This window comes from Zophobas morio, unplaced genomic scaffold, assembly GCF_036711695.1.
Source record: "Zophobas morio isolate AGI-343-1 ecotype UQ-CSIRO unplaced genomic scaffold, CSIRO_AGI_Zmor_V1 ptg000024l, whole genome shotgun sequence".
NCBI classification, from domain to species: Eukaryota; Metazoa; Arthropoda; class Insecta; order Coleoptera; family Tenebrionidae; genus Zophobas; species Zophobas morio.
Genome location: NW_026972129.1, coordinates 19,360,859 through 19,386,515, shown reverse-complemented (window position 1 = coordinate 19,386,515; position 25,657 = coordinate 19,360,859). Strand labels below are relative to the sequence as shown.

Here is a 25,657-nt window from a genome sequence, read left to right as displayed (position 1 = left end):
ATCGGATAAGTTTTACAACGCAATGTCTCCAGGGTTTGTAAAGTTACCGTCTTTGTCTTGTTTTATTTCAAAGCTAACGCATGAGCGATGCTGTCAGTAACACCGTAATAAATAAGAGAAATATCATTTTTTTTATTTCTGTTGAAGTTGGAAACAGAGATCTCTATTAAAATTTCAGTGTTGAGAAAAATGTTTCTCTTTTGTGAAAACTTCCACTTGAATTGCTTTATTTTTATACCCAATTTAGTCATTCTGTCGTCCGCAATGGCTTGATATATTTAGTCATACTCTTACAATAAACGTTTCAAATATTAAAAAGGTGGTCCGAAGTTGTTTTAGTTTTTTAGATAAATTATAAAAGTATATTAAAATTTTATTTTTTCATTTCTATCTGTTATTTCAACAGAATTTTGGTCGCCCCTGAAATGACGGGTATTTAATTCAAAAATCATGAAGCACCGTAGGTCAATTGTAAATTCAGATTCGTGAATAAGAGACTCAAATTAGTAAAGAGGCCAATTTTCAGGTAGTTGACATCTTAATTAACCAAAATAATTGGAAATGGTCAAAAACCAAAATTTTCGCAAACAAGATAGGGTGAAAAATAAAATGAAAAAATCAAACTCTTTCCATCTCCTTAAAACTGAGACTAAGAATTTCATTCTGCCATCAGTTGTTGCATATTAATTCGGTTTCATTAGAAATCACGTTTCAATTTTCATCTCAAAAAATATTATTAGAGTTCACCATTTCAAAACGGTTCAAAATACCAATTTCTCTCCTATACCATTGCATTTCCTGAAGTTTTTTTAACTTCACTCGTAATTTTCTGAGCTGGATGCGATAAGCGTTCGAGCTTGAGACACCGACAAAGACAACGATGTCATTTTTCTAAAGGTAACATGTCAATAAAAAAGATCACCGCAGTTCAGTTCTGACCTCAGATTCATTTTCAGGTGACTCGAATTAGTAGAGTAATTTTCATAAAGCGGAGATCCTGATTAACGGAAATAATTGGAAATGGTCAAAAATCAAAATTTTCGCAAGGAAGGAAAAAAGTGAAAAATTCTTCCGATCTGCTTAAAATTGAGTCTCAAGACTAATTTTGTATTACAGAGTTTTATTCTGCCATTAGTCAATCGAAATCGCGTCTCAATCATTTCAAAAAAAAAAAATTAGAGTATAGAGATATGGTTGAAGATACCGATTTCGAATTAAAAATTTACCATGCTTAGGATAACTTTAAAACGTTTGCAAAATTCCCAAAATCAATAACAGGCTACAAAATAGTCCACAAAACAGAAAGAAAAAAAAGATACTGGGGTGAAAAGGGAACGTGAGATAGGCAGCAATCACTTCTTAGTGGAAACAACAAATTACCAAAATTATATACTAATACTAAACTAAAGTAGCTAAACAAATATACAAAGAGGAGGCAAAAATACATAAATTAAGAGACACTGAAATAAGACAGAAGTATATAGGAAGGGTGGAAGAAAAAATCAATCAAAAAAAAAAGAAACACAAAGAAAACATACCCGTAGAACAAAAGTGGGAAGGAAGGAAAACGGGAGAGAAAGAGCAGACAATAAGGTGGACGAACAAACAAAAAATGAAATTAAAAAAAAATAAATTAGCATAAAGAGAAGCTGGGAAAATTTGAACAGATTTTAAAACAAGAGCGTAGAGAAAATACAAAACTGTTTTACAAAACACCCAAAGCGTAAAGGAACAAGAAATAAACACTGATGAATGGACTAAAAAATAAAAACGGAGAATTAACAGATTCGTTACAATTGTGCTTCGTCTTCTCATTTGAACACTCTTCTTTATTTAACAAGGTAGTAGTGCAACATACTCGTTTCCCGGCACAATTTTTAAAGTGATCTCATGCTTTCACCAATAATCTCATCTCCTGTTTGTAACCAGAGGTCATTCCAACCTGTCAATTCTCAATAATTGTAATTCAACGGGTTCAATACTTCCGTTTGGTAAGACACCTGTTTTTTATTTTATTACACTTTTCCGATTTGTTCTGTGGTATGACCCCCTCAACTGCACTGTTTTCGTGTTATAGTCACAAAACATAATACAACTCACTGACTGTTACTAAGATAACCACCGCTATAAATTCCGTGCCGGCGATTTACAGACAAAAAAATCTTAAGTGAATTTTAAGCAGAAAGTGGAGCCCAAACCCTAGACAGTTATTACTAGCGTTATTAATTTTGCAAAAAAAATATTTTAACGTATTCATAATATGCACGCAAAAATCATCTGGGACACGAATGCAAACTTGAAAGAACCTCAAGAAACTTTCCTTGTGAATTTTAAATCAAGATGAATGTGAATCATGATCTACGAACTGAAAAACCTATAATGTTATTCACACAGAATTTTCCTCGCCTTTACAATGTAAACGTTTTTTATGCCTAAGCTGTAATACAATACTTTCGAAATGACGTCACCTATTTAGTAGTAATAAATACATAAGTTTTGTTACGTACAAAATAACAATAAAAAGAGAGACAGGGTTTTTCCAGAATGTAATTAATTAATTTTTACTGGCATACTGTGTAGTTAAATCCATCCGATAATATCGACGTTTATTACAACTAATCTTAACTGCCATTGGACTTGTGGTTGTGGTAACTGATTTCATCAAAAATACTTATTTCTATAATAACACATGGAACACCCTCTGTATTACCAAAAACAGACGCACTTAAGGAACCCCTTTCTGTAATTCAATTTATGACAGACGTTCCTTGTTTTTTCGCCTCATTTACTGACTGTGTTAACTCCTCTTCGCTTATCCTCTAATTTGGCGGTTCGCCTCGAGGCTTACCTATGTATCGTTGTGGTCAAAACAAATCACCAACACATTAAAATAAAATGACAATAATTTGATTTTTCGTGTGATGAGTAGGTCGTTCCGGTCAAAGTAAAAATTTTTTTGTTCAAGTTTTTGGTAAACACGTTCCTATGAAACCCACAGGTAAAAAAAAAAAAAATAATGAATAAAACCTAAAATTCATTGACCACAAGGATATGTAATTTTATAAAATTCAAATAGCATTTGTCAAGCAAAATTTCAGATAATTTTTGAGACGGATTGCACAATTTAAAATTTTGATTTATGTAGCATAGCTAGCTAGCTGTAATAGGGTCATGTGAAGAAAGTTCCATGTAAATAGATTCTTTTAGCGCAACCCGTATGCGTAAAATTAAAAATAGAAGTGGCTCATTAAACGACACGTAAAGTAGCATGTCAGGCTGCACATTTCAGGCGAGATTTATTTAATAATATTTTCAGAACGCGTCGCGAATTTTTCTATTATCTTGGCAATAATTTTAAAATACACTTATTAAAATATCTAAATAACCGATACTATAATTTCTGAAATTGCGTAAAAAATCTTTGACAGACCAACAAACGGAATACGGACGGAAATGAGAAACTTGAATTTTTGTGTTCTGTGGCTTGGGCTACGTCAAGTAGATATGAAATTAAACAAAATAACTAGCGCGTGTTTGTCAAGTGAAATCTGGGTTGGCAGTCGTGGTTTGAATAAAACAAGTAATTGGCTAATGTGGAGCAAAATTTAATTTAACGGGCAAACGAGCCCGAATCCATTTCCACTATAAAAACAGTAAGAGATAAAGTTAAGCCAAACCGGGTTATAATATCGAGTTCCGTGTGGGTCTGTTCGAAAAAATCGCTTCATTTAAAAGTTAATAATAATTCGCAAAGTTTGTATTAATCTTCCTCGTAAAGAGTTTCTCCTGGTGGAATGTGCGGATTCCTGCTGGAAAGTTGCGCTTGTTTCAGCTCTGGAATTGGAAGTAATTTCCACCCCAAATGAAAAAATGTGTGTAAGTTACTTGGTCTGTACCCGCCAGCCTACCGATCGATGGAAAATAATCTAGAACAACTCAGAATGTTACGAGCAAAGTTCCTATTCGCACACCTCGACAAATTACCACCGGAATTGCCGCGGCTTGCCTCTTGAAAATTACAACGCACGTAGTATAGCTGCGTTTTCGCTCCCACGTAATTCCAACGCGACGCGGGTAAGACGAAGTCAATTACTGGTTTACAAGGGCATTGTGGATGGGATCGATCGAAAAAGGTACGCTTTTAATTTACCGAATTCTAATCACACAGCATGCCGCCGCCGACGCCGCCGCTGCCTCCTGGTTTGCGGCAGCTGCTCAAATCTGGAATGCTTCATACGCCCAAGTACACCATAATCCGTGCTGCATCATTAAAGGAGATGGCACGTCTTCTAGCTCCTGCCCTGCGATTTTCTGCTAAATGAGCTCACCTAATAGTTCCAAATCTCTGCACTTACATCTTGGCATGGTAATTAGCGGAATATCAAATATAACCACTTCGAAGAATATTTTTAAAAAATGCTTGTTTACAAAATGTCACAATTTCGAAGCCATCGAGTAGAATATTGTAGCAGAATAGGCGCAATACCGATGTGTCGTCGGCAGGATTGAAAGCTGCCAAAGTACAATAAAAACGGAGAAACGGCAATGTTAAATATCCCAAATTCTAAAACTCCCAATTCTGTTGCACCGGATCTAAAATGTCGAATCCCGTTTTCGAAATTATATAATCTTAAAGCCAAATTCTTTATTTCCAAATGTTATTATATCAAATCCTATTGCCTCAAATCCTGCAATTCCAAATCTTCGTAAATTTTGAATTACGATAACTAATCCTGGTGAGAATCCTCTTATTTCAAATTCTGATCCTACCGAAAACTGTAGAAGAAATAAATCGCAAAACGCTTCATGGTGACATTAAAATCAAACCGAAAGAAATTATTAAGTGAAGATAGTCAAATTAAAATAATAATGAAAAACCTAAAAACTCAATATTGGAGAGTAGCTAAAACTATAGGAAAAAGCAAAAGCAACTGGGTAGACGACAGAATACGAGTACTTACTTGAAAAAGAACGTAAAAATAAAAATACCAAAATATTCTACGAAAAACAAGAAAAGAATAGTATATTATTAGCCAAGGTTGCAGAGCCAAGCATTCTAGACCGAGCGCAAATTAGAACCCGAGACGCGCAGCGTCGAGGGCTCTAAGTGCGAGGTCTAGAAGTGGCTTTGCAACCGTGGTTAATATACAATTTTTTTCACTAGTAGAAACCATAAGACAATAAACTGAAAAATAAACGTTCAATTTTTTGACGCAACATGATTTTGTTTTGATTTCTAATCAAACTTGATCTAAATCTTCAACACAAAGAAAACCGTTTCTACTTGTCGCTGAGTTAATCATTTTATCTTCTACCGTCTACCAACTACCATGCGTATACTCAAGTAATGTTTGTAGCACACATTTGTTAATTTTTTAAGAAATAATCACATCAAACATTGCGTACATAACCTCAATTTTTATTTTTGAACCGGTGGTCGCAAAAGTTGAATTTGCTACCACTAAATGAGTCGACATTTGCATGCGTCCTGGCTGCTAGTGAAAAAAATAAAGTATATAAAGGCAAAACAAACGGAAGATAATCAAGGACCTGAAGGATATAAAGAAGTATGGACGGAATACTCCAAAGGCAAACTGCTGGAAAAGCACACAGTAAAGACAGAATAAATATGAAACCTACTAAATACGGAGGTGGAGATTTGCATGTAAGGCTACTTGTGCTGAGTAAAAAGGTTTGAGAAAAAAATACATGAGGAATGAAGTACAGAATAGATAATCGTGATCAATAAAAAAGGAACATAAAAATTATAGAAGATGACTGACGCTACAACGAATGCAACAAAGAAGATTGGAAAACTCATAGTCACATAAATTAAATTTGGGGATGTTTTTTGAAGACTTTAAATAGGCGTTCGACTCAATAGAACGATGGAACAAAATAGTACTAAGTAGTAGTATACACATTTGACGTAATAATAATGCCAAAACAAAGAAAAATAATTGAAAACATACATAATAAAAATATGGATAACAAACAAAAAAAGAAATAGGTCTAGAAATCAACAAATATAAGACAAAATTCTAAACACATGGTAAAATATTTGGAATAGGAAAGATCAAGATTAGAAGATGTATATTTGATGCAGTTGAAAAGTGCATGTATTTGGACACAATGTTCAAAACATGGAGGTTAAAGCATGTAAAAAATTGGCCGAAGGTTGTCTCGACAGAAATTCCTTCCCCTCTCAAGTACAATGCAACACATCCAGCTTCTCCGAAAAATGTTTGCATGACGTTATCAATTTTTTGGGAGAGGATAAACTATATAATAAATTTCGGTTAACGATTTACGATAATTACCCTTAAAACGTTTGCAAGATTTTACAGCATTCGGTTATGCAGTTTCCAAGATACATTACAAAATGTTATACATTACATATGATATTACTAAGATACATACAAAATTTGAAAATAATCAGTCCAGTAGTTTCGAAGACTATCTGTCTAATAAAAGTCTACACAGACGACAGACAAACAAACAGACCCCAGACAGACGGATTCGGGAGACCACTTTTGATTTTTTTTCGAAAATTTGGATGTCTAGGTGAAAACTTGGATTTCTAGGTGAAAATTTTGTTGAAAATTGGTCGAAAATTGGGTTACTTGGATATTTTTGAATGTTTCAAAGAACGATTCTGGAAAAACCAGTGGAGCTATGGAAGAACTGAAAGGGGATATGACTTCTGGGGGCCGAAATCTACAAGAAAATGCAGTTTGTGAAATTTCGAAAATTTTGTTGAATATTGGTCGAAAATTGGGGTATTTTGCATATTTTTGGATGTTTCAACGGACGATTCTGGAAAAACCATTTGAGTTATCGAAGAAATGAAAGCGGATATGACTTCTGAGGCCCGAAATCTACAAGAAAATGTATTTTGTAAAATTTCGAAAATTTTGTTGAAAATTGGTCGAAAATTGAGTCATTTTGCATATTTTTGAATGTTTCAAAGAACGGTTCTGGAAAAGCCAATAGAGTTATCGAAGAAATGAAAGCGGATATGACTTCTGCGGCCCGAAATCTACAAGAAACTGTAGTTTGTGAAATTTCGAAAATTTTGTTGAAAATTGGTCGAAAATTGGGTTATTTTGCATATTTTTGAATATTTCAAAGAACGATTCTGGAAAAGCCCATGGAGTTATCGAAGAAATGAAAGCGGATATGATTTCTGCGGCCCGAAATCTACAAGAAAATGTATTTAGTGAAATTTCGAAAATTTTGTTGAAAATTGGTCGAAAATTGGGCGGATTTTGCACATCGATGCGGATTCACACACCCCAAATGCAAGAGTATGTTATTTTACAAAAATATAAATAAAAATATTGTAAATTTTGGAGGTGAGATTTCATTTGAAAAAAAAGTGATTGCGGGGATGATTAGCCAACTCTTGGTTAGTATTTTACTATTCACATGACATTCCTAAGATACATACAAAATTTGAAAATAATTATTCCAGGAGTTTCTGAGATTACCTATCAATAAAAGTCGACACAGACGACAGACAGACAGACAGACGGAAACGGGAGACCACCTTTTTCGTACTTTGGAAAAATAAAAATCCAGCAAATAAAGTCTTTTATAACGACTGAAAATTAGTCGAAGGTTTTAGATTGAACCTTCCTCGCTCCTGGAGTACAACTCAACGATCTTTATATATTTGTAATAAATATATAAATATTTTGAATATTTATAAAATTTGATTTTGTGAATTCCTTGTATGATAACTTCTATAAGCTAAAATAAAATATGGGTAGTCAAGAACCATGCTATTACCTTTGGGGTAAGTTTTTCCATATCAAAATTTTATGATAACGTCATTAAGGACACTTGTATCAGTTTCAACAGATGCAGTGTAATTCTAATTATAGCTATAATATAACAGTATGCTCACATTTTCAAAATGGGGTAAATCGTTCTTCATTCGAAAAATAAAATAAATATCGTCATCACTAATTCGTCTTTTTATAACATTTATAAATAATAGGTATAATGCTGAATTTTTGTAACTTTTGTTAAATCCTAACGTAGAGAAAGTACTTATTATAGGATTAAAGATACAGAGACCAATATATTTCACTATTTAGATGTGTTCCATATATTAAAACTTCAATGTTCCTCGGGTTTACTATAAATATTATAGTTTAAATACTTTACTAGTACTTTTTTTTTATAGACGATATTTTAGGACTTTCTATATTTGTCATTCTTTAAATCATATCTATAAAAAAATACTTTTGTACACAATTTTAATTTCAAGTTTTCTTACATTTAATCATGTCATCAGTTTTTTTCTGTATTGCCCGTTTTTTCATTTTGTAAGATTTTTTTCTATATGGTCAAACGTTTCTTTGTTTTTTTTTCTTCTTATATGAACTGGTCAAAGCATACAATTTGATTTCACTTGTGTAAAAACAGATGAATTTGTTTGCACCCGATGTCTCACTGTTATTATCATTATTTCTTTGTGAATTTGAGATAATACCACAGAAGAAACAGGATAAACTTACGTATATCCAGCCAACCTTTTACTACTTAAAAATTTTTGGATCATATGGTAGTCGAGCTTTCGCTCCCCTCGCTAGATCCCTTACTAGATAGCAGGAAACGCCTTCACTGAATCGTTTAATCAATGGCAGATTTACTTTGATAATCTGCTGAAGCTATCTGTACCGGATTTAGATTCTATTCTCATGCTACAAATGATCAACTTTTTTTAAACAGTTGTAAGCGCAACAATCTGCAGTATCGGGCAAGTTCAAGAAAAAAGGATAAAAGTGCAACAGTTGTTTGAAAGTAGCGGCAAATTAGACTTTATTGTTTAAAACGGCATTTAAATGCTTTCCACGTTAATGCATTCAAATTAAAATTTTAAAACCCAGCAAATATTGTACATCCTATCTAATCGATTAATGGACGTCAGTGCTATTTTTGTTTAATCCGCAGGTTTTTGAACACGATGATTTAAAAACTCAATCATTTATGTGTATTCAAAAACAAAGAGACAACTGGAACATATGTGGGCTTCTGCTATATTATTTAAATGTGGCTTTCAAACTACCACAACTACAGGCATGGAGCACGAAGAATTCTATTTTCTATGCTAAATATATACCATGTCTGGGACTTTAGAATTCAACGAGGTAAATACATAAAAGGGTTCGACGCTTAAGGGCGGACTCCCAGGGTGCGGTGCGGTGTGTCTGTCCACGCACAGAACGCCCTGAAGCGACAGTGGAATAATGCACCACAAGCTGACACACTTCTAAACAATAGTAGACCACGTGCCGTCGTACGCACCACACCGTGGGAGTTGCAATTAAAAAAAAAAGGATAGCGAAGTTCAAAGAACTATTCTGAATGTTTGCTTATTATATTGTTTACATAAAATTATTTGGATTTATAACCATGCGGTTATTTAATGAAACTAATTCGACGTCAGATTCCACTTACCACAGAATTATCTTCACAGCATTTTAAGATGACGTCAGCAATTTTGTGGATGGTCTAAACAAACAGATAAATTTTACTTATCGTTGTTACCCATGACAATATAAAATATGGTATTTGTAAGCAGTTAATTTTAACATCGATAATTTACAGGTCAATTTAGTTCCCTGCTTGTTCATAATATTGAAATTATAATACACCTTTATATTTTAAACGATTAATCTACTTTATAATTTAATTTCCTCCAATACTGCTTTTGGGTTAATTTTATGGAATTAATATTTTGTTATTTTATTGAACAATTTATCCCTTCTATAAAATTATTTCTGTTTACCGATAAATCTTCGTAAAAGCCTTCTACCGTTCCGGGTCTTACATTTAAGTCGCACGCTTGCGAACTCGACGAAAAATAGTCATCCTCTAGTTCATTTATATCTCTGTCACCGCATTTTAGCAAATTAGGAAACGTACTCGGGAAAATTGCTAACAGTATCCACTTTTTTCGCTCCTGAACACCCCATAGAAACTTTAAAAAAATGTTTGCAGCGTCAAAATCGATATATCACAATTTATAAAATCGTAACAACATAAGCTCCAACTACATAAAGTAAAAACATTTGCGTAAAGGATTACCAACATAAAAATACAAAACACCATTTGATTTGTCTGTGACAACGAAACTAGGAGCTTTATGAATATGTTACTTTTTGTTGTATTATTTTCAGGTGAACGTTCAACTGCAGCTAGTGCACTGATCCCTCATGATTGAGCTTTTAACAAGTTTTTTTTTGTTTCAATATAAATAGTGAGCTTTCTTTGATGAATATTTTTTTTAAACAAAAAACAATGATACAATTAGTGCCAATTAATACTTTTTTCCCGATTTAAACCACCCCTCAATCAAGTTTGCATGATTAACTACAATAGCGACAAAAGCTCCCGGTATAAAGCAGGAACATAATTTTAATAAATATTCAGTTTTTGTCACGAATTATCCTCACAATGTCGATCATCAGAATGTTCTTCTGACGGTGAACCCTAAACCTAACTACCTATTCACGGAACAAATGATGGCAAATAGGTTTGGGAATTAGAGGGTTAAATCTTGTCACAAAAGCAATTAGAGCACATCGATACCAATCCCGCCTACCATATGTAAAATACCCTTGATTCAAAAACATTTTCTCGTCAAGTTGTTTTACAAAATTACATTTTAATAATTTAGGGAGTAATCAATAATGGTTCCAGATATGGTAGATGCGATCATTTGCGGTTGTACATATATTACCTAATTTCTCATTTCCAATAATTAGAGGAAGTTACATCAGCTAAGTGGATATATCTTATTCGATTAAATGAGGGAGAATCTAGCTCTGTGTAAGTTGGTAAAGCTTTGAGAAGGTTGCTGCTGCATGATTAATGAGTGAGTAGCGAAATTATAGAGCAACGAATAAATCTTTCGTAATTATTGTTTGGAATAAACGTCTGAATTTGTTGGAATAATACGAAAGGAATCTTGTTTTCTCTTTACAGTTAAATGCAGCACGTAGCACTAATGATTGTATAAACAAGATACAATGTTGGATACATCATTCATTAAAATATAACTAGGTATGTGTTTGTGATTTGGTCAGACGTAGCTGTCTGTAAAACATTAAAGAAAAATCTCTCATCTCTGCCAGAAAGTTGATGACGTCATCTCTGTATAAATTTTGCATTATTACATTTATTTCAGGTCAGATGTAACGACTGTTATTGCTGACGGTCTGTGTTAATAATGTTCCTAATAAGTGTACCTTCCTGAAAATACCCGCCATTATTCTAACCAGAGCAAATAATCGTAGCTACAAAAAATTCCCTTTTAGCGCTGTTTTAGTGTTATTAGTCTGGAGGGCCAAAATATGTACACGCTTTATATAAAGAATTATTTATCATTTTTTACGGTCTCACAAAAATTGGCTCATATAACAAATGGTTTGGGGATTTCGCTCCACGACGAAAAACACGAAAACGCCGTTATAACGGATTAAATATACACGTGAAATTAGATTTAATTCAGACAAAAACAGCACCGTTTCAATAAAAATCGACTAATTTCAGCATGGAAATATCGACTCTTGTACATTTAAAAATTAATCTTCCTCCTCCAATAAAAGTCGGGAAATCATTTAACGAACGTGTTCGAAGCTCGTTTTTTCGCTCAGCAAGAATTTGTTCGGGCGTACAGTGGGAATATTTGATGCATAATTTTTGCAAACGATTCATTTTAAATTAGAGAAAATAACTACATCGTTGTGGTTAATTTAACTTAATGGATAAAATAAATTCTTGCCTTTGTAATCTTACTGCCAGCTTTTTCTAGTAGAATTGCAGGACTTTTAATGTTATAAAATTGCATGTGTGAAATTAATTATTTGTTCGCAGCGAGGCAAAATCGCCTATGAGCTAAATTGCCCCGGACATCATTTGTCTCTCAGAACAGTGGTTAAACGGTAATTACAATCTTTAGTAACTGTAAATTAATTACTAGGTTTGCCAAAACTATTAAAGGTCGTGATGCTGAAATCTATCAATAGGAAGAACTAATTTTGATTTATCTCTTTCAAATGAAGATTTTATTGCATGTGACAATTGAAACATTTTCATCAGTCGTTTAACAATAACAACCTTCTATACAAAGCTTCACGGATGAGTAAACAGACGTTTGTTTAACCTGCTTATTGAATGTGGCCTGAAAAACGTGTTTAATTTGCTACAGAATGATGTAGTTTTCCAGTAAACGAAATGAATACCACATCAATTTTATTTTTTTTGTGACCTCAATGAAATGTCGGCATTTTCTGCTTTCTGTCAGTTGCTGAAAGGTATTTTTTTTTATTCTTGAATCTAAAATAACTTTCCCATAAAAAATGAAATATTTTAAGAAACGAGTGACAGTCATTTACGGTTTAGTTTTGCCAAGGTGTTGTAAAACCGTACCAAGTATGACATCTGGTATCTTTCTATTTCTATCTTCGTTCGACACACGGTATTTATGCAGGTAAAGTATAGCCGCACTTCTTAGCTTATAGGGACGGAAATTATACCCGCAAAAATACAGTGTGACGGAGGAAGACAGGAACACGAACATACAGTTTTACAACACCTATGTACCGATATGTACATGATATGAAATATAATATAATTATTGTTGAAAAAATTCTGTACCAAATCTTCTTTTCTGCAACCTTATATATTGGCAACGAATAGAAATATTGAAATTATAAACGCCATTGCTTTTAGCTTGAAGGGTGCGTCAATTTAATATACTACAAATATGACGTAGGTATACATGCGAGCCAATGTGTATTTATTTTAACATGTTTTGATAGATCTTTAAATTACGATTAGATGTTGATTTTATTATCAGTTCATAAAAAATAAAATTTTTAAATATAAAAAAAAGTTGAGTGAAATACTGGAGTATTTTACATACGACTAGCAAGATCTGTTTCAAAAATATTTTTTCCTAATTCATTAGGATTAAAATCTAGAATATGAGCCCGCGATTTGTTAAAACATGCACGTTGCCTAGCAACGGACCTCAATTAAAAGTTAATCGCGAATTAGCTGTAATTGGCTTTCTATAAACCGGGTCTTAATCTTCTAAAACACGCAAAGGTCGTAAATATGCTAAATCGTTTATGTATTACCACACAACGAAATCTAAGGGTGTTAAATCTGGACTGCGCGCTGGTCATGGAGCAGGGCCTTTATTGTAATCCAATTTTCAACATAAATATGTTTTAGAAGTAAAAAGTTGCTCGAAAGCTGTTTAGACAGAACTTCTCTCGCACCTAGAGACAAACATTCGAACAAATTCAGTGTCTTAGAAAAAAAAATCGACGAGGGGAGTGCAGAGCTCAAGTTACTAAAATTTAACGCCTTCAATTACCCACTTATCTCTTACGTGCCCGAGATATCACTTACGTGAAATACATACACATATATTGTTGTAAAGTAATTGCAATTAAAAAATCAAGGCGGGTTCATAAACAACAAATACAGAAGTATATTATTATATAAAATTTGAATAACATTTGGTATGAATATTTTGCAGCAAGGTGGTGAGGCTGATTAGACAAATTTTGATTAGTATTTTACCACCTAAATGATATTCCTAAAATACATATAACAGTTGACAAGAATCAATTTGGTAGTTTCGCAGAATATATCCGTTTAATAAAAGTCAATACAGACAGACAGACAGACAGACGGAAATGTGAGACCCATTTTTTCGTATTCTGGGTTATGTGACGTTGAGAAAGTAGCCATTAGTCGCATGGACCTTATTACAAGACGTCCTTAGCTCTTTTACTCGGGAAGTAAAAACTTTACTATTTTGGTCAGACAGGACTATAGAAAATTGAAAATCATTTTAGTGTAAGATTCTTGGCGTTAAAAGTCGAGAATAGTTTAATTCATTTCTACGGTACGTTATGGCAAATAAATATATATCTCCACTTAGATAATTTATACTATTTACACCTAAAACTAACACAGCACTTTATCAGTGTTTTTATAATTGTAATCGTAATTTAATGGTGTATCAAAATTCGGTAAAGAAGTTTACATTGCAATTAAAAAAAAAATAGATTTCCATAGCGACACTGCGGCCATAATATATGCGTCACATTTGCCATGTAGGCTAAATTAAACTTCCCCCTTCAAGCTAAACGCAGTGGTGCTTACAGAATTTCAATATTCAGCGCGTATATCACGTTAAGGTATTATCATTACAAGTAAATTCGGAGGTTGCCAAGTTCACTGGAAATGTATTACTGTTGGTTGCTTACAGATTTTATTTCACACAAACCCACAACTTACTAAAACTTCTCCTTTCTTCATGACAGCTCCATAATGCAGAAAAATTTCATTGCTTCCATCATAGTTAGTTGATGTCAACTGTGTTTGCAGTGTTAAAATTACGTCTTGATCAAAAATCCGAATACCCAAAAATAGTGTGGTTCTTCTGTGACAACAACATCTACCTGAAGGACGTTTGTAATGAAATGATGACGACTGCTTTGTCATTTGTCACTGTTTCTTTGAAACATATTATTAGTCTTACCTTTGGTATTGTTATGTATCGAAGCTACGGAAACACCATGCTTAATTCCAATGTCGAAAAAGATAAATTTCCTTCTTTAAACGATCTGTATTCAACCTGTGCCTTTAATGATCGCAGAATCTACTATTTATCGACAATTTGCAACACTACAGCACTGTACCAAACAGGTGGTCAGTTGCAAAAGTCAACAAGTTGAAAAAGTGAGGTTAGGTTGTACCATTTCCCACTGTCAGTTGTCATCGATTAAATTGTAAGGTTTATTGCAGACATACTTCCTAATGTTTACGAAAAGTCAATGCCATGTTGATGACTTTTTCAACATCTGATATCTTTGTTTCAGTTAGGAATTATTCTTGAGTTTGGGTTTCATTTTTTCAGAAGCAACAAATTTGTAAAACTAGATCAGTTATGAAGTTTACAAATGGCCAAATGTAGAGATTGTGTCAGGATTTGAAAGTGTTAAAATATTTTATTTGGCACATCACGAACGTTCTTGGATGTTGAGCTTAACATTATTAGTAATAATTTAAAAACTAAAAAACTGAATTTGTAAACATGGTTGATAATTTCAATGTTATATTTAATTCGTCAATATTATTTTATCTCTCAATATTATATAATTATATAAGATTTAAACAACTATCTAAAAATGTTAAACATTATTATTATTGTTATGATTCCAAAATCAAAATATATAAAAAAGCCTACTGTAACTATAAAAGATATTTTCTTATGTCATGAACAGAACCATTTGTGCAGGTTAAGCAAATTGTTTCAAAAGAATTTTCTCAAGCTTTTCATTAATTAAATCCGAAAAAGTAAAAACAAACGTTTTTTTTTTGTGCCAAAATTGGGAGCCTGTAGTGAAGAGAGTTCTTGAAATAATAACCAATGCTGAACGAGAAACTTAGAATTGTTTTAAAAATGCTGTTAACATATCTGCCAAAAAAATTTGAAGTTAAAAGATGGGTGTAAACGTACATTTCCCGCAGCACCATCATCGTTCAGATGATTTTCCCGAAAATTTGAGAAAAATTAAGAAAACACAGAAGAGTGGGAATCAATAGTAACAAGAATGAAGAAACCAAGAAAAGTGGAATACAAATAAGATGGCAAATTCAATCAGATGGAGAAAAGGGGTTCCGCAAACGACAATATGCAGTCGAAGAAGTCGGATGAAAAGAAACAAATTTGCCCTAAACCAAAAGAAATAAAAAATCCACAATTTCTTTTAGAAAGTTTTAATAAGTTAGCTGCAGTTTTACAAAAGTGTAGTTTGTAGTAACACTAACGGCATAAAATTATAGCGTTTTGTCTTAAAAGTCGTCACACAAAGCTCTATTGTTTAATTAGACTACTTAATCGTCACATTTTTATTTATGTTCGTGCATACCTGAGTTCTCGTAAGCTGAAAACAAATTACAAGTTGCCACAAAGTGAAAATTTTAATAAACTGTTCGGTCACGTCAAGAAATTGCCCTAATTAGCTTTAAAGCGACTGCAAAAAGACTATTTACTGAAGAGGGATTCAGTTTTTCAGACGAAAAAGCAGGATTTTCGTTTACAGCGTTTTTGATATTTTTATACCTTAGCTGTAACTCCTTGACCTACGCGAAATAAACTCATATAGGTATTTTCGTAAAATTAATACCAACAAAATTTGGAAACTCATGTACCAAACAATAATAATAATTATAATGAGTCACCCCAATTTTTGCATAGATGTGGCTCATACAATTAACTAAGTTTTGCTTACTTTGAGTCCTTTACAGAACAGTTATTTACCGTCAGAGTTCTTTAAATATTTATTAACTCTATCTTAGGCCGTAACTTTTTGTGGTCTCTGATCGTGCGTATGTGCGAAAATCATATCCCGGTTTATTAGGGCGCGAACTGGAGATTTGTCGGGACGCGATGCGGAAAAATAAGAACACAGAGAGAGGAAAACGGGCTTTGCATGCACGTAGGGCCATAAATTTACCTTGCAATAATCCGCAAAGTACGCCAAAACAATTCGGCGACACAGTCCTGCACACCGCAACGTTAAGCGCACAGAACGGCTTAAATTAAGCGAATTTCGTCTTTTGCACTTGCGGGAAGTTCGGAAGTTCGAGAATTGCTCAAAATGTTAATTGCAGCGAACTGGTGGATGGCACATTGCGAGCGGGTTGCGTGGCGGCATGCCGTCGGCGCCTCGTGCTGGGTCCGGAAAAACTGGAGGAAATCGCCCCGATTCGCCTCTTCGACGACGGTAAACTGGAGCTGGATTTATCCAGGGAAACCCGGCAAAAGTCGCGCTGGCGCACAGCCCCGACTTCGGCACGCCGTTCATTACCGCGATAATTGTGCGAGTTTTAGGGTTGATTGCGTTTTTCAGGAGCGGCGGAGTTTATTTTTTACGCCGGTGCCAAATTTAATAATGGCAGTAATAGTGGGAATAATCGGGAGGATGATGTCTACTTCGGGCGAAGATCGCCGCGATCTGGCGTGAATTTTTTAAATTTTACCGACGGCATTGTGGGTTTGGAGGAAGAAAGGGTGAGAGATCGTGGCATTGTTGACGGTGATGCCCAATGTGACCGTTTATAAATAATTGAAGAGTACTTAGGTGTTGTAAAATAGGCTGAAGACGGGTACGTGTTTGTTTCAAATTTCAATTTACTTTAATTGCGAGCGACTGGGTGTCAAGTAGTTAAATTAATTTATAATTTTCTCTTATCAATTACCGAGCCGACGGCTTTCATTCAGTCTTGATGTATATTTGATGCTGACTGCATCGTGTTTTAAGATTAGATAATTTTAACGCTGACAAAATAAACTGCGAAAATTCATCAGATAAATTTATTTCAATAGTTATTATTCAAAAATAAATTACAAAATATCTGCTTATATTCAATTCTCCAACACCACTAGTACTTTAACGAAATAGGTAAAATTCTCATGATGTTGTTACCAGTGAAACTTAACAAATTCAAAATCTGCATTTTTTTAAACGTCTTGAGATCCCAAAATTTTTGATAAAATTTTCACTTTCTGATCTAACATAAAAATAAGGAGAATAGTTAGTAATTGTCTAAGAACTTTAGGGAGTTTTAATTAGTTCAAAGCTAATATTAGAACCACAAATGTCAAAATGCACACTTTGTTGAGGCCAACTATGTTGGCAATAATCTTATCACTGGACTTTGCTGTTTTGAGGAATTTAGGTGCATGTCAATACTTAAACTGAAAGTTTTTTTGGTGAAATTTAAAACACGAGGTCAAGTCAGAGCAACTCAGGTCAAGTCAAGTCAGATCTGGTTAGGTCAGGTCAGGTCAGGTTAGATCAAGTCAGGTGGTAGGAAAGACGCGCATCGGTCTTAGTCTCTGCTCGACGAAGCCAAGCAACCAAATAACCAACTGGAAGGTAGAGGTTGACGACGAAAACTTTTGTGACCATAACAATATCGTGTTCGAACTCATTCCGACAAAAAAAAATGTAACGTACTGAAAATTGCAGAGCGATTATCGGGAAAACAAACGAATAGAGGCTGGAAAATGGAAAGAAAAAATATGAACACCTTTACATAAAACTTCAATAAGGAGTTGGAACAAAACAAAGAAGCAAAATATGAAAGTTTACCAAAAGGGATAATTTCTACCACAGCCAAAGCGGGAGATAAATCTTTCAAGAAAAAGAGACTATCGAAGGGATCAAAGACTCCAGTTTACTGGTGGAACGATGGAGTTGAAGACGCTCGAAAAAACTGTCTCAAACAAAGGCGAAAACTGATGAAGACCAATAAGAAAAAGGGTGTTTTTCAAGATGAGAAAGAACAAGAAAAAGAAAAATATAGAACGCTAAAAAAGACCCTAAAGAAGGAGATTCAAACAGCAAAAGCCAAAGCGTGGCAAACAACTTGCCACGTGTTAGACAACGACCCATGAGGAAAAGCCTACAAGATCGTCATGAACACGTTTAAACTGGCTCCAAGGACTCTTCTAGACGAGGAGACAACGGATAATCAAATACTCAAACTGTTTCCGAGAAGAAGCATCTCAACGCGGAGGATACCCACGGTAGATAGGAGGGAAGTACCTCTGTTCACTATGGAAGAACTTCAGCAGACGGTGAGAAAACTAAAAAAACAGAAAAGCGCCAGCACCGGACGGCACACACTTGAGATGTTGAAAGCAATCATCGAAGAACATCCAGAAGAAATCCTAGACGTTATGAATAAGTGCATAATAGATGGAAAATTTTCAAAGGAAAGTAGGCCGCTTAGTACTATTAGAAAAAGAAGACAGGGGAGACTGGGACGGAAGATCATACCGCCCGATCTGTTTGTTAGATGCGTGCGTAAGTATGATTAGGGACAGATTAGAGAAAAATATCTCGGAAAAGGGTGACCTACATGTACACCGATACCGATTTCGGAAAAAGAGATCGATTGTAGATGCAGTATGAACGGTGAAGGAAACTGTGAAAAAAATAAAGAAAACCTCCTATAGACATAGAAAGGTGGCGACAATGGTGGCACTAGACATCAAGAATGTATTTAACATAACCGATTGGAGCATAACCTTGGAAGAACCGAAAAAGAAAAACGTGCAACCACATTTGATTCGAATAATGAAAAGTTACCTAGAATGAGATGGATAGAAACAGAATATGAGGGTATGTTCCAAATGTCCTGCGGGGTACCGCAAGGCTCCGTTTTGGGGCCGACATTGTGGAACATATTCTACGATAAGTTGTTAAAAACAATGCCGTAGTTGATTGCGTTTGCCGAGGATTTGCCAATCGTAATCGTGGACAAGGAGGAGAAAGAATTAAAACATAAGACAGAAATGGCCTACAGAATGGTAAAATCTAAAGTAAAAGAACTACGTTTAGAGCTAGCGGAGCATAAAACACAGGCCGTGCTTCTACAGGACAGGCGCAAGATAAAAGTCATGACGCTAAATTTAGAGCAAGGTGGACCTCCGGTGAGGACAACTGAAGAGATCCGATACCTAAGGTTACAATCGACAAGGACATGAAAATGACAACGCATGTCAGAGACGTCACTAAGAGAACTGACAAGACGTTCAACAACCTAAAAAGTATAATGTCAAACATAGAAGTGCCAGGGTCGTCAGATAGAAAAATCATAGCTACGGTGGCACTTTCCACACTGCTGTATGGATGCTACAGAAGTCTCCTGAGCAAAACAAGTCGAAGAATAGCTATCATGATAACCAGTGGCTATCGTACAATCTCTATGAGCGCATTATTTGTTGCAGCCGGCATGATGTCGATAGATTTGAAAGTGCAGAAAAAATGCCAGGTGTACGAAAGGGGGAAAGATCACAGACAGGAAATTGAAAACAAAATATGTAAAGAATGGCAAAATAGATGGGATAAAGCAGAAGGCGAAACAGCAGGATGGACCAAAAAACTAATTCCAGATCTCCAGAAGTGGGTAAATAGGAAGTGTGGCGAGACGAAGAACTACTATGTGACACAGATGCTTTCGGGACACGGGAACTTTGCGAAACAGACACAGAGAATCGGCAAGAGCGAAACGAGCGAATGCTGGTACGAGTGTGAGGAAGACGATACAGCAGAGCACACACTTTTTGCGTGTGCAAAATGACGAAACAAGAAAACAACATTGGAAGAGCAAATGGGCAAAAAAATTGACGACAAGAATCTCGTGGAAACAATGCTGGAAAGCAAAGATAAGTGGACCGCAATAGAAAACTTCATGCGAGAGGTAATAGATGCTAAGGCCAAGTACTAGGGATGTACCGACTAGTGGCCGACCGGTCGGATAAGCCGACTATTCGGCCGTTTTTCATCGTCGGCTGCAGTCGGCGACTAGTCGGCTAAACAGCCGATCGGTCGGCTTTTTTTATTAAAATTAAAATAGTATATAAAACAATTAAACCCGGTTGACAGAACCTCAATTAAATATTTAATTGCGATTTAATTTTTAACCCCGCGTTAAAGTACCATGTGACCGACTTTACGCCAATCAGACGTCGCTAATGGCCTTGTTAAATGCGCGATTAACTTAATCTCAGTTGAAATATTCTATAAACTGGCCCTAAATTGTGTTATTCTTTATTTTTGTACTGAGTTACAAAAAAAATTAAATGTTAAAATTATCCAAACAAATTTAACACATTTTTTGGAAAACAAAGGAACTTTAGTTATTCCTTTTATTAAAATAGAACAAATCTTTAAGGTAGTCAGAGAAATATAAAAAAAACACTGTTTGTCGCATTTATAAACCGGTTTTAGCAAAGCCGAACAGTCGGCCGACTAGTCGGTTTTTACTGGCCGAACAATCGGCTAGTCGGTTAGTCGGCCAGACCTACAGTCGGTACATATCTACCAAGTACGTAAGAGACATCCGAGACAATTAAAAAAAAGATGAGGTCAGGTCAGGTCAGGTCAGGTCAAGTCACTTGCAAAGAAGAATCTCAGAAATGACAGAAAAAAAGCTAAAGAGGAGAAATGGAAGGAACTCAGCCAGAATATTGAACAGGACATATTTGGAGATGCCTACAAGATAATAAAGTCCCAAATGAAACTGGAGAAACGAATAGAGGTGTTTAAGGAACTATTTATGCCAAAGCAAAGTGAGACGAGGTGTAGGATAATCCTTGAAGAGATACAAGACTTCACCGAGGAAGAGATAATGCAGGTTTGCTGCAAACTAAAACCAGGGAAAGCACCCGGTATAGTGCGAGATTTGCAAAGGCCCTGAAAGAAGCAAATACATCCTTTTTGCCGAGAAATATATAAAACCGGCTCCTGAGACGAAACAATTTCCTCGAAAAATGGAAAACCGTCAGGTTAGTACTAATAGAAAAACCTAAGAAGTATGAAAAGGAAGAAAGCAAATGCAGACCAATATCTAATATTAAAAAGGCTGATGGAGGAGGTAGAAAAGAGCGGCGGCCTAAAAAGAAGAAAGACATCACTTTATCTTACCAACGTAATTAAATCATATTTCCAAGACAGGAAGATACAGACTGAAAGAGACACAGATATGGAAGTGGGTGGAAAGGTACCCCAGGGATCCGTACCTGAGCCAATTCTCTGGAACATTTTGTATAACGACGTCATGTAACTGGAAATTGGGGAAGGAGTAGAATTGATATCCTATGCGGATGACCTGACAATATTCATCACACCACGCAGAAGAAACCAGCTCATTGAGCTCCAGCTCACCTGGAAATAGCTCCAGAAAAGTCACGGGCCATGATTTTCGGTATGAGCCCAAAAATAAAAGTGGGGGCATCGATGTTTTATGGCGTACGTTGAAAGAATAGGGACAAGAGAGGATCGTAAATGTATGTACTATGATCTGTATGATGACGCAGAACATACTGTACTTAGATGTCAGAGATGGCACAGGCAAAGATATGAAATGGGGATGGGGATAGGGGTCCAGATTACCAAGGAAAACCAAGTTTCATGATAAAGGAGATCAGTACAAAAGAGGAGGACTAGAGAAGGCGAAGAACATTATTAATGATATCAAAATACAGGACTTACCCTGAAGTTATGTGCAAACGGTACAGGGGAAAGTCCGAGAAGAAGAGTAGGCAAGGGTTTAATTGGTAGGTGCGCCATAGATTGGCCCGAATCCAACACGCTCGGGCACCTTTTTAAACACCCCGAGTGTCTTTAGAAGATTTCCTGCCTCCTCTGAAATATATATAAAAAAAGGTAAAAAGTTCAGGTCAAGAGAAAGCGCATGTCTGAAGGTCCAGGAATCATACAGTTATTAGATATCCAGCCGACAATCCGTCTCTCAAAATTAAAAGCGAAGATAGATCAAACAGAGAAATTCAGTCCAATGTCTACAAAGACATCAAAGTGTAGAGGAGAAATGATGAAACTGAAAAATGATCTGAAAAAACTGAAGAAAAAACAGGAGACTATGGCCGTGGAAACTAGAGCAAACACAAAAATCCATACAAGAGCAACATGGAAGAGACTAATGCAGAACTGAAGATAGACCTAGATAAGGAAAAATTTCAAACCTATGAGGATCTTGCCAAAATATGTAACAAGAATTGGCACCGCAAATGCTTTGCAAATACGAAAGTCGAGCACTCTGATATATTACAGAGTAAGGCGATAACATCACGAAGGCCATATTTCATGGTTCCCAGTGTAGCGTTAAAATAATGAGAAGCAGTAAAGAATAGGACAAAGGAATCAGAAAAAAGGACGAAGCAGTACAAAATAGGCAAGAGGAATATGTACGCAAATGAACCCTGTACAGTATCAATCGTTAATTCTACTCAGTTACACAGTGATGAAATATGGTGCTGGTCCGAGCTTTATCTGCGACGAACTTGCAGAATATATGTATTTAGTACAGCGTCTACGTCTATGAATGACTTAGAGAAGAGAAACAGAAAAAAGAATAAACTTGTCATCACGGGCGACTTTAACCCAAAACACCACTATTGGAGCGAGAACAAAACAGATGAAAAGGGAGTGACAATGCTAGATTGGACGTATGCCTTGGACTTAAACATCCTTAACGACAGAAAGAAACCCACCTTGATAAACCACAATGGAATATCATACGTAGACGTGACTATCGGCTGTAATAAGACCAAACAGCCTGAGTGGCGACCACCAATTTATACTATTGAAAATGCCGAATAAAAAACCGAAGGACGGCAGATGGAAATTCAGGAGGACAAATCTGATAATCCTAAAAAAGTCTTCCAGAAAGAAATACGAAGTAGAGAAATTCATGGAAGACGAGATACTAGCGGTACGTAACAAGTTAAAAGATAGAAAGGCTCCAGGCCCTGACGGTCTACCACCTGAAGTAGTCAAATCGATAATTGGAAATAACGTCGATTACTTCGATGTCCTGTTTCACAACTTGATGCTGAAAAATTACTTTCCTGTCAGCGGGAAATGCGTAATATGGAAGGATGGGTTAAAAACTAAAAAATATAGATAAATCTAAGGGCAAAAAAGGATTGCGAATATTCTGAGCACACCAGTAGTGATGTCGTGGGACCTATTAGCGGAAGAGACAACCAGAAGAAGAAGAAATAGAGAAGAAAAATTTGAGGTACGAAAAAAGTATTCCCAAAATGACTGGAACGGTGGCAGTTAGGTAGTTGGATAGGAAAGTGGATAAAAATAAGAAAACTCTGAAATATTAGACTGTGGACCAACTACTACATGACCCAAATGCGAAAGAATCACGGGGAACTTTAGAGCTATCTAAAAAGTATTAAAAATGGGAAGCAGAAATCTGGATATACTACCAAGAAGACGCTGACAAGCGAAAACATGTTTTGTTCAATGCCATCAAAATAGTAATAGAGGAAATAATGAGAAAGACGATAATGCGGACGATAATGCAGACAGATGATAAATATAATAAAAGAAAATAATAGGGATAATGGAAAATATTATGAAGAAAAAAGAAGATAGGAGACGATTTGAATTAAAGGATAGAAGGAGAAGTTGAAGAAACAAGACGACTCTCCTCCGAAGTATGCCGTAAAAACCCCGAACAGCAAGAGTGGGGAATCCCACATATCGGGTGGTTCTAGGAGTACGGCCTCTCCCCTCAAAATAAAAAAAGCCAGGTAAAGTTAAATCAGGTCAGGTAAGATCACGTCAGGAATTATGTCAAGTCAGATTAAGTAGGGGTGTCACAAAGACCAGTTCTTGGTCCCATACTGTGGAATTTGTTGTATGAACAAGTACTAAGGTTAAAAGCGGACGATTTGGCTGTGGTTATAACGGGGAAAAGGAAAGAACAACTCAAGCAAAGAACAAAAAATGCTTTGACGCCGATTCACCACAAAATCGATCAGATGGATTTGAGAATGAACAAAGATAAAACAGATGCAATCATCATGATTGGAAGAAGAAAAATTAAAGTATTGCCTATCACAGTGATAGAAGACTTCAAATTTAAAACGAGCCAGGAATTTAAATACTTCCACTTTCTATTGAACAGACCTGAGGGTGACGACAAAGCAGACAGAAAGATCATGGTTATCATCAAGCTAATGTCAAATATTGGGGGCCCTAGAGAACTTCAGTTTACGCAAACTATGGTCATATCTATGACAACTGGAAAGTGGATTGAAAGATAAGACTTAGTTAAAATTAAAGATAAACAACGCTACCCGTAATCAAATTTGGGAAAGGTGCATGTTTGGTGTGTTAATTTTCCGGACGCTTAATAGCAAAATTCAGTTACGGATTGTACATATCCACAGGCAGTTCCAAAACTGCCACAGAAAGAATACGACGTCAAACAGTCTCATACTTTTAACTCTCTTGGTATACTAAAATCAAAGGATTTTACAAGTATGAGGTTGAGCAGATGTCAATGGAAATTGACAAGAACTGCCAATTGTTATCTGGACAAAGAGTGCAAAGCAGAGGAAGAATTGGACTTGCACTTTTTTAAAGAAAGTAAGGAATTTTTTATCGAGAAATCCAAAATTTTACTTCACAATACTCACAACTGTAATGTGTAATTTGACATTAGTGGTTTAATAATCTGCAGTATTTTTAACTTTATGTCTGACGTTTCTCTTTATGGCTCTCTAACACTTTTAATAATGAAATTTAACTGGGTTTTTTTTTAATTCAAGCGACCCAATCCTAGGAAAACTACCAGTGGAGAAACTCAAATTGAATGATCTAATCTCGGAAACATAGCGGTTATACACGGTTTTCGTTCCATACTAAAGAATTTTAAAATAACGTATTGGTAAATTATGGAACATAAATAAAAGTTTAACATAAAAGCTTCTCAGAAAATGGATTCATAGATTAAAATCAGGAGAGCGACATCATTACTTAAACTCAAATAAATTTTGACACGGAAATATACACTGCGAAAAATAATGGCTCATCCCTTTCAAACTTTTCGCAGTAAAAAGTGTTCTTAATTTAGATTTATTGTGTTCCACATTTTAAGTTCACGTAAATATACAATGGACTTTTCAGTTAAGAAATTCCGTTCATATCCTTGATCGCAAAAAAAGCTTTGGTAGTAATATTACTGCAATAATTTAATTTTCCTTAAACCCTATTAAAAATTT

The 25,657-nt window shown here is 35.2% G+C and overlaps 1 protein-coding gene and 1 long non-coding RNA gene across 2 annotated transcripts in view; one reads left to right on the top strand and one right to left on the bottom strand.

The window, feature by feature from the left end:
- The window catches only part of LOC135134987 (uncharacterized), a 485,030-nt gene extending 468,261 nt beyond the window's left edge, over positions 1–16,769 (bottom strand). The window contains exon 1 of the long non-coding RNA XR_010281417.1: positions 16,557–16,769. This is a non-coding gene — a long non-coding RNA (uncharacterized LOC135134987). The remainder of the gene's footprint in view (positions 1–16,556) is intronic.
- Positions 16,770–19,204: 2,435 nt separating this feature from the next.
- Positions 19,205–20,193, top strand: LOC135135625 (uncharacterized). The gene is made up of 4 exons (XM_064064716.1): positions 19,205–19,255; positions 19,331–19,575; positions 19,617–19,771; positions 19,841–20,193. Exons 1-4 carry the CDS (start codon positions 19,205–19,207, stop codon positions 20,191–20,193), a joined length of 804 nt encoding a protein of 267 aa, XP_063920786.1.
- Positions 20,194–25,657: the final 5,464 nt, after the last annotated feature.